At 39.6% G+C, this 17,288-nt stretch overlaps 1 protein-coding gene across 6 annotated transcripts; it reads right to left on the reverse strand.

Annotated features, from left to right (window-relative positions):
- Positions 1–6,581: 6,581 nt before the first annotated feature.
- On the reverse strand, positions 6,582–16,632 carry LOC121872667. Of its 6 annotated transcripts, none has more exons than XR_006090137.1 (8): positions 16,579–16,632; positions 12,382–12,605; positions 10,622–10,677; positions 8,991–9,051; positions 8,107–8,163; positions 7,270–7,327; positions 6,964–7,058; positions 6,582–6,849 (listed from the first exon to the last, which is right to left on the reverse strand). XR_006090137.1 is itself a non-coding variant. In XM_042375625.1 (2 exons), exon 2 carries the CDS (start codon positions 12,559–12,561, stop codon positions 11,869–11,871), a length of 693 nt encoding a protein of 230 aa, XP_042231559.1. In that variant the 5' UTR covers positions 12,562–12,605; positions 16,579–16,632; the 3' UTR covers positions 11,861–11,868. The 6 variants fall into 6 exon arrangements, 2 of the variants coding, with proteins under 2 accessions (XP_042231559.1, XP_042231560.1); XR_006090138.1 differs by having other exon boundaries at positions 6,964–7,061; XR_006090140.1 differs by lacking the exon at positions 6,964–7,058.
- Between the last annotated feature and the right edge of the window lie 656 nt (positions 16,633–17,288).

Below are 17,288 nucleotides of genomic sequence, written 5' to 3' on the forward strand. Positions count from 1 at the left end.
CTCGTTTTGTTTTCTTTCCTGCCTTCTTCATTGTTCTTTCTTGGTGTTACTTAGCTTATTCTCTCTCTAGGTCCAGAAGGCAACAGCGCTAAAAACAAACCAAACGTAACAAGTTATTTTTATGTTACGTTGGTTTGTATCATGCCATGCTGTCATTAACTTCTGGGCATAAAGAACCTCTACCGCCGAGTGAAACCCTTGTAGTGGATTTCTCCCCTACAAACACTGTTTGTCGCTGAGTAGCCGACCCCACCAATTCTCCAGTGTATGCCTCGTGGTCTAGGTCAACCAGCGCCGCCATACATCACAGAGCGGGGGTCAACTACTAAGCCACGCCTACCCCCGCTATTTAAGACCTGACCTCGTGGTGACCTGCCTCTTTCTACCTACACCAACCAGCCAGCAACACCTCCTCCTCCGCCTGCCTGGCGGTCCTCTCTCCCGCCGGCGAGCATGGCGACCCACAAGCTGTCCTCTGAGCGTCCTCACCAACCAGCTCTCTCTACATCACGCTTGTAACCATGCTGCCTTCCCAGCACCAAGCGGCATTGTACATCCAATACAACATGTATATAGAGAGCACATTGTGAGTTTCCTTTCTCCATTCCATCCTGAGTGTGAACCAAACATCCTTTACCCCACACCCTCATCAAATTCGCGGCTTTTCTTTGGCGTTTTAACACATTCAGTGTGTGACACCAGGATACCTCCACCCCTATGATCTTCTTTTGACTTGACACTGGTATCTTAAAGTCTAACTTAACTTTATAACAAGGTCTCATGATAGCCACACAGTAGGATTAGTAGTATTTTGGTGGGCCTTGTCACAGTAACCGTAATTACAAATCACCGAGGGCTCCAAGCTAATAATAAAAAAAGGCCCCTCATGAAAGAAAAAAAAATCAATTGAACCATCACTAACTATAATAGTGTATTTCCAGTGTTCACGTGTGTCTAGTCTTACCTTGTGCTTCATAGCTCATGAGCAGTTTAATAGTATATAAACTTTGTTCGGGCCAAAATTTAGTGTGATGCCATTATAAATACTGTACTGCTTTACATATTTTGTTTATCTTTGCTGATGGTGGATGATGCAATAATAGAAGCGCTAGTAAGTAAATACTGTAAGTCGGTGTTCCTCATTTTTTTTTTATAAACCTAAGGTTTGTAAGTACAGTACTGTACCTGTAATGTCTCCTTTGTTAGGGAAAAGGACGGGGAAATGTCAGAAAAGGGAGTGGAGGAGGTAAGCCAAGAATAAATATAATGCATAAATGGGATATTAGATGAGGAGAAACATGCAAGTAATGACTGGAGGGAGTTTCCATTTGTCAAAATATTAAATTGGCAAATCTAGTATAAGATGCATGTAGAGAACCCTTACAAAGGAGCCCTAGATATGAAGCCTATCATATTTAATAAGGAATGATTGGGTTGGAGAGAAACCATTGCCCAACCTGACGTTCACCGGTCTCATGGTCCCACCCCGTCCAGATTGGTGGGTGCTGCTATGTGGGGTACGTTATGTTTGGGTTCGCACTCAGGATGGGATAGAGAAAGGAAACTCACAATGTGCTCTCTGTGTACATGTTGTATTGGATGTACAATGCAGCTTGGTGCTGGGAAGGCAGCATGGTTACAAGCATTGAGTAGAGAGAGCTGGTTGGTGAGGGTGCTCAGAGGAGGACCAGCTTGTGGGTCGCCATGCTCGCCGGCGAGAGCGAGGGCCGCCAGGCAGGAGGAGGAGGAGGTGTTGCTTGCTGGTTGGTGTAGGTAGAAAGAGAGAGGTAGATCACCACGAGGTCAGGTCTTATATAGCGGAGGTAGGCGTGGCTTAATAGTTGACCTCCGTCATGTAAGGCGGCACTGGTTGACCCAGACCATGAGGCATACACTGGGGAATTCGCGGGGTCGGCTACGCAGCGACAAACAGCGTTTGTAGGGGAGGTATCCACTACAGTACTCCCCCCTTCCCTCCAGGCGGTGTAGGAGACTTGTTGTCTGCAGGGTTGCATGGCACATGTGAGGCAGAACGGGCGGTGCATGCCACATGTGAGCCATAACGGCGAGGGCGTGGATGAGCCGGCCGCTAGAGGAGACAACTGTCTAGATACACAATATCTGTGGGAGTAGAGAGGGAGAAAAGGGGTGTGTGGAGGCGATGAATGTTGTGCTTCCCTCATGGCAGGTACAGAGTCGTCAGATGCGCCTGCTGGGGTGTGTGGGCCTGGGTCAGGAGCAGGGGCTGCATCAGCAGGAGCGGAGGAGAGTCCGTGACAGCAGCAGGGTGCATGACAGCAGCAGGGTCCACGACAGGAGCAGGGTGCAAGACAGTAGTAGGGAGTACCTGAGGGAGAAAAGAGGGGTGTGTGGGTCCGCACTCAGGCGCATGGGCCGAGTCGGGAGCAGGGGCTGCATCAGGAGGAGCGGCAGGGGGTACTGCTGGGCCGGGGGCGGCATCTGAGGCAGGACGGGTGTGTTGGGGTCAGTAGGACGTGGTGCTTGGGGCAGGAAGAGGAGCGGCTGTTTGCTTAGAGTAGCAGAGCTGCTCTAGGGTGTCTAACCTGCGGTGTAGAGACAGTAACTGTAGAGCCGATGAGAGCTGCCTCTGCGTGGGTAAGCCAGTCTTCCATGTTGCTTGAAGACTGGGAGAGTGATCGGTTTCTCCTCCATCCTGTGTGAGTGCAAATCTCCGGGGGTCACCATTTGTGGGGTAAGTTATGTTTGGGTTCTCACTCAGGATGGGATGGAGAAAGGAAACTCACAATGTGCTCTCTGTATACATGTTGTATTGGATGTACAATGCAGCTTGGTGCTGGGAAGGCAGCATGGTTACAAGCGTTAAGTAGAGAGAGCTGGTTGGTGAGGGTGCTCAGAGGACCAGCTTGTGGGTCGCCATGCTCGCCGGCGAGAGCGAGGGCCGCCAGGCAGGAGGAGGAGGAGGAGGTGTTGCTTGCTGGTTGGTGTAGGTAGAAAGAGAGTAGGTCACCACGAGGTCAGGTCTTATATGGCAGAGGTAGGCGTGATAAATGGCAGTGAAGAAATAAGCAAAGCATTGAACAGCTACTTCTTATCAGTTTTCACAGAAGAAATTTGCGATGAAATTCCAGAGGTGGAACTGATATTTAAGGGAAAGGAAGAAGAGAAATTAAAGAATATCACTATCAGAAAAGAGGATGTTCTTAAGAAGATAAATAAACTAAAGAAAACAAAATCCCCAGGGCCGGATGAAATTTTCCCTGGAGTCTTGAAAGAGTGTAGGGAACAGATTAGCGGATCCCTCGTAAACTTATTTGCAAAATCATTAGACACCGGAGTTGTGCCAGACTTGTGGAAACATGCAAATGTAGTACCCATATTCAAAAAGGGAGACAGAGCATCAGCGTCAAATTACTGGCCGATCAGTTTGACGTCAGTAGTGGGGAAATTTCTTGAATCAATTATAGCAGATAGCATCCGATCGCATCTAGAGAAAAGCAAATCAATCTACAACTCTCAACATGGGTTTACAAAGGGAAAATCTTGTCTAACAAATCTGCTGACGTTTTTTAGGAAAGTCTTCGAGGTAGTAGATAATGACGAAAATTACGATGTTATTTACTTAGACTTTAGCAAGGCATTTGACAGAGTACAGCATCAGAGGCTTCTGAGAAAAATTAAGGCTCATGGTATTGAGGGGAAAGTTTTAAATTGGATAAAATCATGGCTCACCGATAGAACGCAGAGGGTCAGCGTAGATGGTGTTAAATCTGAGTGGGGCCGTGTAACCAGTGGGGTTCCCCAGGGGTCAGTACTAGGCCCACTCTTGTTCATAATCTACATAAACGATCTAGATACTGGGATCAGCAGTGACATAAGCAAGTTTGCGGATGACACCAAAATAGGGCGGCAGATTAATTCAGGGCAGGATGCAAATGCATTACAGGAGGATCTAAATAAACTGCAGAGGTGGTCTGAAAAATGGCAAATGAAATTCAACACCAGCAAGTGCAGCGTACTTAATATTAGAAGAACAAATACTGATAATGTATACAACCTTAACAACAACAACCTAGAGAAGTCGACTTGTGAAAGAGACCTAGGGGTACTAGTAAGCCCGGACCTACGGCCTAGAAAACAGTGCGTTAATGTTCGAAATAAGGCAGAGTATTGGGTTTTATATCTAGAAGTGTACGTAACAAGAGTGCAGAGGTCTTATTGCAACTATAACTTGCACTAGTCAGGCCGCACCTCGATTATGCGGTTCAGTTCTGGTGCCCTTATTATAGAATGGACATAAATTCACTAGTCGGTGCAGCGAAGAATGACAAAAATGATTCCGGGACTTAGAAACCTTCCATATCAGGATAGGTTAAAGAAACTTATCTTGCATTCCCTAGAAAGACGAAGAATGCGGGGAGATATGATAGAAGTATTTAAGTGGGTGAAAGGAATCAATAAAGGGGATATAAAGTTCTTATAATATCCGAGCAGGATAGGACTCGGAGTTACGGATTCAAGTTGGATAAGTTTAGGAGGGAGATAGGAAGAAACTGGTTCACAAATAGGGTGGTGGACGATGGGAACAAGCTTAGCAACTTTGTAGTAAGTGCGGGAACTCTGGAAAGTTTCAAAAGGCTAGATAGGTTCATGGAAGATAGTAGTAGTAACTCTCGACAGGAGCTGCCATGCACAGGCCAACCGACTTATTGCAGACTCCTTATTTTCTTATGTTAAAAGTTGACCTCGGTCATATAAGGCGGCGCTGGTTGACCCAGACCATGAGGCATACACTGGGGAATTTGCGGGGTCGGCTACTCAGTGACAAACAGCGTTTGTAGGGGAGGTATCCACTACACTACCTCCTCAAACCCCACACCACGCAAGCCGTTAGGCCATGGCATGTTATCTCACTAAAATTCCCTTCTATCCTCTTTAAACTTCCACTGAACCTCCTTCACTAGCCATCGATTGATAAACCTATTGAAGTATTCTCCAAAAAAAAAAAGCAAGTTAGGATATTTTAGAAAGTAGGCATTTTCTGAAATTTAAATATTTTAGGGTATGCAATAGATTAAATTTAAGTTCTTACCATAAAAGTTTTCATTACATCCAGGAATATCATCTTACGACATGTTTTGTTACAAAAATAAAACATTTTATTTTCCTTGTACTGTAATATGCATGCAATAACAGCTAAATTTTTTTTTCGATGACTAAGTTGTGGAAATTGAGTACTGTACTACTGTAACCATTACTTTATTTTTTTTATTAAAATAAGCCAGGATTTTTAGACCATGCTAGTTTTATATGCTTGTAATGTTAAACATTGTTAAGGTGATTATAAATAAAAGTGCAGAGCTGTCCCTTGGGGGTGTGTGGCTCCTTTTGCCAGTGATTTACTATCTATCTATATTATATATATATCATATATATATATATATATTATGTATATATATATAAATCACTGGCAAAAGGAGCCACACCCCCCCCAAGTGACAGCTCTGCACTTTTATTTATAATCACCTTAACAATGTTTAACATTCCAAGCATACCCGAAGGTTTACCTGCCAAATATAGCATGTCAATTAATGTACTAACTCTTGCAACCTAAATACAAGCCTCTCACATCCATGTGCAGGAATAAGACGACCCTTTCACAAATACTGTAGTAGGAAAAATTAGATGGGGTTTAAGAAAAATTAGGCAATTAACATCATAATGCTCAAATCTTTATTGTATTAAGTAGTACTATAATAATAATAATAATAATTAGCAGTTTAATGAGAGCATGGCAGCCAAAAGGCTGAAAATAGTTACATAATTGGGGAATGGGTAGCTTGATTTACAAATAATATACAACATAAGTGATACAAATATGATATCAACTAGGTGGGGGGGGGGGGGCTCGAACTACAGGGCATTTCAAGTGACGGTGCAAAAAGTAAAACTACAGGGCATTTCAACATAGTGACAGTGCAAAATGTAAGATTGAGTGGGAGTGAATACACTGGTTGATTAAAAGTTATTGATAATTTTTACAATGGTTGGGACTGGGCTGTTCTTATAGCGATCAGTTCGTGCTTGTATGGGCTGGATGCGGTTGTGGCGTCGAACAGCAATTCTTGAGCGAGGGATCTCAGGTGGTAGTAGGAGCAGGTGTCGAGGTTGGTGCAGAAGCTTCTCACCAAATTTGCAGGAGGTCGTGGTGATGGTCAGTGAGAGCCAAGAGGGTCGGTGTGTTGAGCATTTACTTTGTGTGGCATTTAGGGGAGGCATATGTGAGCTTGGGAAGTATGAATGATGAGTGAACACCGAGGAGCTCGAGTGCAGGAACTCCAAGGGTCGGCGGAGAAGGTGGAGACGGAAACTGGAGGATTTGACAATTTCACTGACATGTGGTTTCCAATTTGGTTTGTTGGTTATGGTGACACCGAGGAGCTTAGTGGAAACTACAACCTGAAATGTGTTGGGACATCAGAGGAGAGGTTGATGTGCATAACCATGGTCTTGGTATGGTTGATGGTGACATCATTGTTGGTGGCCCAGTTTTGAAGACTGTTCAATAGATCCTGAAGGGCAGTACATTTGATTGTTCTTCTACTAAGGGCAAGATTTTTTCCCCTTTCAAATTGCCAGCTTGCAAGATTTTTTTTTTCATATGAAGGTTTAACATATTTGTAGTACAGGAGGTAGTCGCAGAAATGTGTTCCTACACCCTCAGTGGTAACTTCAAATGGCAATGTTGCAGTTGTAGCATCACTATTTATGAAAGAATGGAAGTGATCACCACTTACCAAACTTGAAAGGTGGAATAAATAATCCAAGGGTTATCAATGGACACCAGTCAGCATGATTATGTACAGTATTCTGAAAAGGATAAAAAATAAAATAAAAATTAGGTCGAAAATTTCCTATAATTCAATACAGTATTTGGATATCTAATGACAACTGAATGACCAGACAAACACCAATGCCACTTACCAATATGCTTTCTAAAAAATGCAACAAGGTCCAAATCCAATTACAGGATAATTATGTGCAAGACTCCACTGCAGCCAAGTGCAGTTGCTCCTACTCTGCTGACAAAAGAAAATTTTATGTAACTCACAAAATTTAAGCCAACCACACTTTACAGTACACCTACAGTTGTTATCAGAAAAGATTAAGCTTGTGTACTCTCAGGGAAGTAGAGATGGATATTTATCATCATAAAGTATCAAATGGCAATTGCATTTTAACCTTGATACATGCTGTATTTCTAGGCTTAGAAGCATTAGCTAAACACACCCTATGTTGGAAGTCGGAAGTTTAGCGACGAATCTTCACCCTCAGTATTTAGCACATTCTGGAGGGAAAAAAATCTATTACCCATCTACAATATACCTACAATATATAAAACACATCTGTGCATATAATTAATTACAATATATGGTGTAGACCAGGCAGTCACTCAAAAGATTATACCGTATTACAAAATAGTGTTGAGAAAACATGACAACTGACGAAGGATTTTGACAACAGGTCAGTGTTCATTCTGAAATTCACTAACCTCCGTTGTTTTTTGAGTGACTACATTAAATGTATTAAATATTACTTCCAGACAAACCACCATACTTTATTATGCAAACAAAATGTTATGTAGCAGCAGATATACCTTCTACCTATAAAATTAAAAGTAGTTGGTTTAATGCAAATGCACATTCTATAGCAGACAACGAAAGTAATACAGATCACATTTTGAACTGCTACAGAGTGCATGTCTGCATATGCCCCACAAGTTTGTGAGTGGCCTAAGTGGTTATGTCGGCAAACACACCTAGGGTTGATAAGGATGCATGATGAAAAGGCTCCAGTGCAAGAAATGTGGGAGGAGGAAGATTACTCCAGTCTGAGGATGGCATGAACATGGTTGATTATTACAACCTTCATACACGAATAAAACCCAGTTATGTTGCTTGTAAAGAAGTATCTAAATCTTTACAGTCAAAATAATATAAAATAAGACCTGTAACAGCCTTTCCCCATCACTGATGACACATTTGTATTAAATAACCGAGGTACTGTACTATATTGGCTAGGTGTGGGGGAGAAAAAAAAAAAAAAAAAAAAAAATATTAAACTTACCAGCTAAGCATCGTGTCTGAAGTCTGAGCAAATCTTCAAGTCCCACTATACTGAGATCTGCAATAATTAGGATACTGGTTAAAAGCAAACTATGACTCCACATAAAACATACTAACAATGAAATGTCCTAAAATTCCTTAAGCTACAAAGAATGGTCACACACAAATCATTAATTTGCATCAGATGATATCCCTGCATAACTACAAAATCTCAACATTACAGTACTAAAAACTAGAAAAATACAAAAGTAATGCAACCAAAACCAAACTACACTTCTCTAAGCAAGTATTTAGATTTGCAGGAATATTGCCTTTTACTTTAACTTGCCAAAGGATACAACTTTATACTTCCAAATTTCATCCATTAATATGAGGTACACATGTTATATGAACAACAATCAAATTAAAGATGACCTTAAGTGTTACTGTCAATATGATAGCCATTTAAAGCAATTAATTAAGGGAATATTTTACCCTGCAGCACAGGTTACTGACAGTTTCAAAGCAGTTCACAGAAGTAGGATTCCATTTATTATGCTAGGCCAGGTGAAAGTGGATCAAATAATTGCAACCGTATTACTGGTGGTGCTTATCACTTGCAATTTTAACATCCATAGAATAGTATAACTTCAACTTCCTATATGAATAAAAGTTAATAACATTAAAAATAATTTGAGGATTGCTTATCAAAAGGTAGTTAACTTTGATGAAAATGTAATTGTTTTGTGACCAACAACACATGTGTAATGTTGACAGGGCACAATGCAAACTTTGATCTCCGATCACCGTAGCACCAATGAGGTATGAAACACTTCCACAAGTAACTCTGGGATCAGTGACATCACTGCATCAAGTTTACATAACATGCATGACAATGATACTTACCATGATCTATGCATGGTCGTGTCTCAAGTCCGAGCAAATCTTCAAGTCCCGCAATACTAGTCTGAAATATTTATGGCACTGGTCAGAAGCAAACGTGACAGTATGTAAGAAAACATCAGTAGAACAAGATGTCCACAGTTTTCTCCCCAAGTTATAAAGAAAAGTCGTACAACAAAACATTGCCTTGCACAATATGGGATGGCGGCAAAACAGTAGACTTTATACAGTACCCAAACAATGTAATAAACTAGGCATCTCTAAATAATAAAAATATTGTCAGGATATAGCCTTTTCATTTATGTAACTTATCAAAGAGTCTTTCTTTGTTTCATATAAATTCATCATCAGTGTGAGGTACACACTTCTTTAAACAGCCTTATCAATTGCATGTATTTCTCAAGTGCCGCTGTGCAACTTGGCACAGCATCTCTCAATTCATAAGGGTTAGAGCCCCATTAATTTGAATTATGGGCATTTTACTGTATAAAATATATGCAACTTCTCCCCAGAGATTTATTTTTTCGAAACAATTTTGAATACATTTCTAAACAATTCAAATGGGAGAGCAGTACTTTGCCCTATAATGTAGTAGGTTACGGACATTTTTTAAGCAGTTCACAGAACCTCTACCTCCCTTCTGGAGGAAGGGCTCCATTTATTATGATATGGCATGTGAAAGTGGACCAAATGTTTTTCATTTGTATGCAACTTAACTACTGCTGGGTCTTATCTCCATCATACAATTTTAACACTAATAGAATATAATTTATATAATTTCAACCTCCTTTCTGAATAAAAGTTAATACCGTATGAAATAGTTTAGCGACTGATTATCAAAAGTAGTCAACATTAATGAAAATGTAGATTGCTTTGTGACCAACAACACACATGTAATGTTGTCAGGGCATAATACAAACATTGATCTTCGATCACCATAGCACCAATGAAGTATGAAACACTTCCACCAGTAACTCAGGGATCAGTGACATCCTGTGTATGTATTTTACCTTTACCTTACATAACATAAACAATGATTATATATAAAAACAAAACCTTGCTATATTCAATTGTAGGCTATTTTACCATCCGACTCGGGTCAATAGCCACTTTCAGGGACATTATTTGAGTTTTACTTAACAATGCTAATAATGTAATGTATATATCAGGTGTTTTAGGGATATCTATAATACAGTACTGATCATTATACTGTATATATTAGGCACTGTCAAAAGTTCAAACTTGCGTGTATATAGAACCACCATAACCGGGTGGGCTAATCCCCGTTAAAAAAAAAAAAAAAAAAAAAACAAGAGTACTGTATAGTATATAAATATACAGTACGGCACGAGAAATTCATCAGTACAATACTAATACCTTCATTAAGTCGTGTTACTTCAAGAAAACAAAGTATTCCATACAACAGCCAATCCCAATTTTGCAAAACTAATCAATGTACAGTATTTAAAGGCACAATCGGGCACAAATTGTCTATCAATACACAAATCCTAGTTTGTGAATAAATGGGTCTTTTGAGAGTTTCTTAAAAACAACTTCAACATGAAACTTACTACAGTATTCCCCAAAACATTAACATTTAGGGTCATTTGTTTTCAGCATGTCCAATTACGTACCTCTAAATACATAATCACATTCATCATCCTGGCCAGAAGTCGAACCACACTCCATCCTGAAATGAAAACCTGAATTAGTAAAATTAAAATATAAAGTTCATCATGTGATAAATAAAAATGAAAAGCCCCCAAAATAAAGGGAACCCCCTTTCATTATAAGTGATATCACCGTTAGCCAGAATGATTGGTGCAGAGCACTTTCGGGTAACGAGACGACATTCTCAAGGCCAGAAAAATATCCCTCAACCCCGTAATTTTCCGGGTAATGGAAAAATTTTCTCGGAATTTCCAGAAAACGCACCCGATTTTCATCTCGAACCCAGAAAAAACTCCCCCCATACCCATAATTTACCAGGTTTCAGGAAAAATTTTCTTGAAAATGTGCCCCTCAAAAAATTTTGATTCCCGCTATCGGAGAGTTCCAGGTTTGAGGGATTCCGGCTAACGGAGATATTACTGTATACTGCATGCCTAAATTTTTTCATACACTTTTTAAATGGCCATATGCTTCAACACAATGGCCCACACAAATACTGTACTTTAAGAGGAACTATTTACCATAGTATACAACTCTGGTACATTATGATTTACTGGGCATAAAATACACCTAGCTTCATTAATGATAAATCATATAACATAGTGGACATTTCATAAGCTAGAATTCACCTTTAAATACCAATTTAAAAAGATAAAATAATAAATAAATAAATTTCACTACCTTCACCCATTATAACCATAGCCGTGGTGGCGTATTAACTTATTTTTGTTTCGTTTTAGTCTTTAATAAATTGTTTTTAAGCAGATGCTTGCAGGAGTAATAACATTATTAATTTTTGTTTTCGCCTTTAATAAATTATCTTTGCGAGATGCTTGCATGATCATTGGAGCAACCTCACAAGTGGAGTTCCCCAAGGCTCAGTACTTGGACCATTATTATTTATTACACTGGGGAACAAAATTCAACTTTTTTGTCAGTTGCATACATTTGAGACCTGTTTCTGGGTAAATTGAGGTCACTGATTTCAAACATGGCACCGGTTTTTTTTCTATCGGGTCTAGTTTTGTTGCGGTGAGTTACCTACCATTTACTACTATATATAGTTAGACTACCATATACTACTGCTAAAAATCTAAACCAGCACACAGAGAGGAATTACCAAACACGTAGAATTAATTTTTAATTACTTTTACTTACCTTGACAAGCATATTTTGGATTCATCAGTTGCTTTTGTGAACTATGCCAGATTTATTCAGGCACAAACTTGCGTTTAATGGACTGTCTTGAATATCGCCTCTCAGTGCAGTCTATTTTCAGCAAGTTTTTATCTTTTAACCGTGAAGCCAACAATTCTGACAGCTTTTTAGACAGACCCAGATCTCGAACTAAGTCATTGAGTTCTGCTTGCCTAAATGTTTGCGGTTGTGTTGATATGCCTGCAAAATCTGAGTCACTATTTCTGTTAGTTGACTCCTCTGTGACCTCAGTGTCATATTCACTGTCAGATTCAACGGAAGCAAGTTGAGTGAAGATAGGCTTTGGAACATCATCTGAATGGGGCACAGGCCTGATTGCTGAATCTAGACTAGGGTATGTGATAAGACGACGAGTTTTACCAGTGAAACCAGCAACACGAGTCATGCAAAAGTAACAGTCTGTGACATGGTCCCGTGGCTCACGCCATATCATCGGAATACCGAATGTTATTTTGTCTTTTCCTTTAGTCCATTGACGCAAGTTTTCTTCGCAGGAATGACATACCTTATGCGGTGCCCATGGTTTGTCTTGATCTCCAAGTTTCACTTTAAAGTAGGAAAAGTAAGCTCTCTTCACAAATTCACTAATGTTCCTTCTTTGCTTTGGAGCTGTGAATGCCCCACAAATATAGCAGAATGAATCCGGGAACGTCACACATTTCCTTCTACTTGCTATAGAGGCCATGTTTCCTTTGATTGAAGTCAACACTGTTTACAGAATGATCACACCTGGAAAAGAAGTAAAATAATTGTTTTAATTAAATAAAATAATAATGCACACACTAATGCACACACAAATCTATATTTGACGCACTGATGTAATTAAGAATTATATTTGATGAATGTAAACTAATATGCTTATTACCTCCCTTTGCTATTTACAGAATCTGTGACCTGATATGTAAATTGCCGCGTAGCATCAAAACTAGACCTGATCTGCACAAACGAATGCCATTTTCAGAATCTGTGACCTCAAATCTACCAGAATCAAGTGTCAGAACTCATGCAACCGAAAGTGTGTTCCCCAGTGTTATATACATAAACGACATGGATATCGGCATAGACAGCAACCTAAGTAAATTTGCTGGTGACACTAAAATAGGACGTGTTATCAAATCTGACGAAGACTCAGCAAAACTACAGGAAGATCTAAACAAATTTTTCGAATGGTCTGAAAAATGGCAGATGAAATTCAACATGGACAAATGTAAAGTACTCAGTATAGGAGATGTAAACAGGGAAACCAGATACCAGATGAACAACGATGCCATAGAGAAATCTGACTGCGAGAGATTTAGGAGTAATGATAAGTAGGAACCTTAAGCCAATTAACAATGTGTTTTTGCTCGTAACAAGGCTAATAAAGTACTTGGGTTCATACAAAGGAGTGTTAGTTACATAAGAACATAAGAAAATAAGGAGTCTGCAATAGGCCGGTTGGCCTGTGCATGGCAGCTCCTGTCGAGAGTTACTACCACTCTCTATCATCCATGAATCTATCTAGCCTCCTTTTGAAACTTTCCAGAGTTCCCGCACTTACTACAAAGTTGCTAAGCTTGTTCCACTCGTCCACCACCCTATTTGTGAACCAGTTTCTTCCTATCTCCCTCCTAAACCTAAACTTATCCAATTTGAATCCATTGCTCCGAGTCCTATCCTGCTCGGATATTATAAGAACTTTATCTATATCCCCTTTATTGATTCCTTTCACCCACTTAAATACTTCTATCATATCTCCCCGCACTCTTCGTCTTTCTAGGGAATGCAAGTTAATTTTCTTTAACCTATCCTGATATGGAAGGTTTCAAGTCCCGGAATCATTTTTGTCATTCATCGCTGCACCGACTCTAGTGAATTTATATCCATTCTATAATAGGGGCACCAGAACTGAACCGCATAATCGAGGTGCGGCCTAACTAGCGCAAGATATAGTTGCAATAAGACCTCTGCACTCTTGTTACTTACACTTCTAGATATAAAACTCGATACTCTATTTGCCTTATTTCGAACATTAACGCACTGTTTTCTAGGCCATAGGCCCGGGCTTACAAGTACCCCTAGGTCTCTTTCACAAGTCGACTTCTCTAGGTTGATGTTGTTAAGGCTGTATACATGATAAGTATTTGTTCTTCCAATATTAAGTACACTGCACTTGCTGGTGTTGAATTTCATTTGTCATTTTTCAGACCACCCCTGCAGTTTATTTAGATCCTCCTGTAATGCATTTGCATCCTGCCCTGAATTAATTTGCCGCCCTATTTTGGTGTCATCCGCAAACTTACTTATGTCACTGCTGATCCCAGTATCTAAATCGTTTATGTAGATTATGAACAAGAGTGGGCCTAGTACTGACCCCTGGGGAACCCCACTGGTTACACGGCCCCACTCAGATTTAACACCATCTACGCTGACCCTCTGCGTTCTATCAGTGAGCCATGATTTTATCCAATTTAAAACTTTCCCCTCGATACCATGAGCCTTAATTTTTCTCAGAAGCCTCTGATGCGGTACTCTGTCAAATGCGAGGTCATCCTAAAACTGTATTTTGCTCTTGTGAGACCACACCTGGATTACGCAGTTCAGTTCTGGTCACCGTATTACAGAATGGATATAGAATCCTTGGAACGAATTCAGAGGAGAATGACAAGACTAATCCCGGGCATTAGGAACCTTGAGTATAGAGACAGGTTAAAGCATCTTAATTTGCACTCCCTCGAGAGACGTAGAGCGAGGGGCGACCTGATAGAGGTGTACAAGTGGAAGGCAGGGCTAAACAAAGGGGACATTACAAAGGTACTCAAACTATCCAACCAGGAGCGAACTCGTAACAATGGTTTTAAATTAGACAAATTTAGATTTAGGCGGGAAATAGGTAAACACTGGTTTGGAAACAGAGTAGTGGATGAATGGAACAAGTTACCAAATATCATCATTAACTCGAATATGCTGAATAGCTTCAAACATAGGTTGGATGCTTATATGAGCAATAGGGGTTGGGTGTAAACGGGACTGCCCAGTATGGTCCAATAGGCCCGCTGCAGTTTCCTCCATTCTTATGTTCTTATATGAGCAATAGGGGTTGAGTGTAAACGGGACTGCTCAGTATGGGCCAATAGGCCCGCTGCAGTTTCCTCCATTCTTGTGTTCTTATGTACCTAACCTAACACAACTCAGATTAAATTAAGTTTACAAATTTTTTGTGACTATGACACCAAATAATCGAGAAGTGATTCACAGCCCGATTTACGCTTGTAGGACCATCATTTGACTTCATTGCGACTACATTTGGGTAATTACTCGCTCCTTCGGTACAAGCACTCGATCTATTAACTCGGTTTAAATTAAGTTTTCCAATTTTTTGTGACTGACACCAAATACTAGTCGAGAAGTGGTTGGCAGTCCGATTTATTCATGTAGGACCATCATTTGACTTCATTGCGACTACATTTGGGTAATTACTCGCTCCTTCGGTACAAGCACTCGATCTATTAACTCGGTTTAAATTAAGTTTTCCAATTTTTTGTGACTGACACCAAATACTAGTCGAGAAGTGGTTGGCAGTCCGATTTATTCATGTAGGACCATTATTTGACTTCATTGCAGCTACATTTGGGCAATTAGTCGGAGCTGCCAAGCACAGGCCAACCGGCCTATTGCAGACTCCTTATTTTCTTATGTTTAATAAAGGGGATATAGATAAAGTTCTTATAATATCCGTGCAGGATAGGACTCGTAGCAACGGATTTAAGTTGGATAAGTTTAGGTTTAGGAGGGAGATAGGAAGGAACTGGTTCACAAATAGGGTGGTGGAACCAGCTTAGCAACTCTTGTAGCAAGTGCTGGAACGCTGGAAAGTTTTAAAAGGGGGCTAGATAGTTTCATGGATGATAGTGGTAGTAACTCGACAGGAGCTGCCAAGCACAGGCCAACTGGCCTATTGCAGACGCCTTATTTTCTTATGGCGGCAGCGTCTTCGCAGACAGAATAGCTAACGATTTAGTTATTTCGTGCATCTGAAACACCTTTTGTCTACCACAACTTATGCAAGGGATTTGCAATATTTTGGAAAATTTTAAGACAGTATTGTACTAATGTATCTCAGCCTAAAGAACTAAAAGGCCAAAGTAAAAAACTCATTAACTCTTTGATGGACCAGCTAGGAATGGCCAGACAATTGTTAAAATACATTGGATTCATGGACACGTGACGAAACAGTGGCCATGTGGTCGACACGTGGTTCATCATTATTGACAAAATTGCCCTTATGATTGGTACGATAGACCTTAGTTCATTAAAAATCGTCTTGGCTGGTTTACGTCTTAAAACACCGGCCTCAATTGTCAAATACAAATGATAATGACGGGACTTAATAATAATGAATAATGTATATCCAACATATAATTGAGTGACCAAATATCTACAGAATCTCAAACACCTGAGAAAAGCATATTGTTTTCAACACAGTACTGTATATGAGAATACTAGTGAAACATTGAAACTAATAATACCAAAACATTGGCGTCAGAATCATATCAAAGAATAAAGAGTATCTTTGTACCATATGAAACCCGGCCCTAAAGCACTTAATTCGTTTTAATTTCACGGAAGTATTAAGTTCGAGATCTGTAGAGTTATATACACTTACACTAACACTCTAACAAACACTGGAAATCTAGATGATCAACGATAAAATTTCAAATACCTCCATAACACTTCCAACCATGGCTGCGGCTTGATGAAGAACGGACGAGTTAGATACGTCACGTGATGAAGAAAACTAATTATACTTATTTTAAATTAAAAATACGGATGTATGAATGTTAAACCCTGTGCATAGTATTTTTTAATCATAGTTTTATAGCAGTCAACAAAATATAATTAAAATAAAATATACGCTATTCAGAGTTAACAAAATTTAACTTCGTGCTGTTAACACTTTTTAATGTTTTATTTTTATTCTCTCTCTCAAATATAACCAGTATATTAACATGCACCTCTCTCGTAGTAACCATAAAATATGTAAAACAAATATATAAATAAATTTGTGACAATAAATTTAAGTCGTAAATACTAATTAAAACATTTATATTCAAAATTAATATTAGTATTATAACAGATTAGATGGTGGTAAAGATTGTTGTTTATACGCCGTTTGGTTTTATTTTTATTTTTTTTGGGGGGGAGGAACCTTCTGAAATCCGAAAACAGAATACATTGACTAAATAAAAGAATTACCATAATCACTACCACTAGTTGTGTGCTGGTTTGGGGATGCATTAGGAAATCTTAAAATTTCTATACAAAAGTTTCTTTCCATTGTGAAAACAGAAATATATAAAATAATTCAACAGAATACGAACTGCGTTCATACTCGCACTGGCTTTAATTTTTGTTTCAACATTGTAAAATAAA

Source organism: Homarus americanus, unplaced genomic scaffold, assembly GCF_018991925.1.
Source record: "Homarus americanus isolate GMGI-L3 unplaced genomic scaffold, GMGI_Hamer_2.0 scaffold39155, whole genome shotgun sequence".
Classification (NCBI taxonomy): domain Eukaryota; kingdom Metazoa; phylum Arthropoda; class Malacostraca; order Decapoda; family Nephropidae; genus Homarus; species Homarus americanus.

Excerpts from the sequence above, each read along its gene's own strand:
- LOC121872667 (XM_042375625.1), bottom strand. The coding sequence starts at position 12,561 with ATGGCCTCTATAGCAAGTAGAAGGAAATGTGTGACGTTCCCGGATTCA.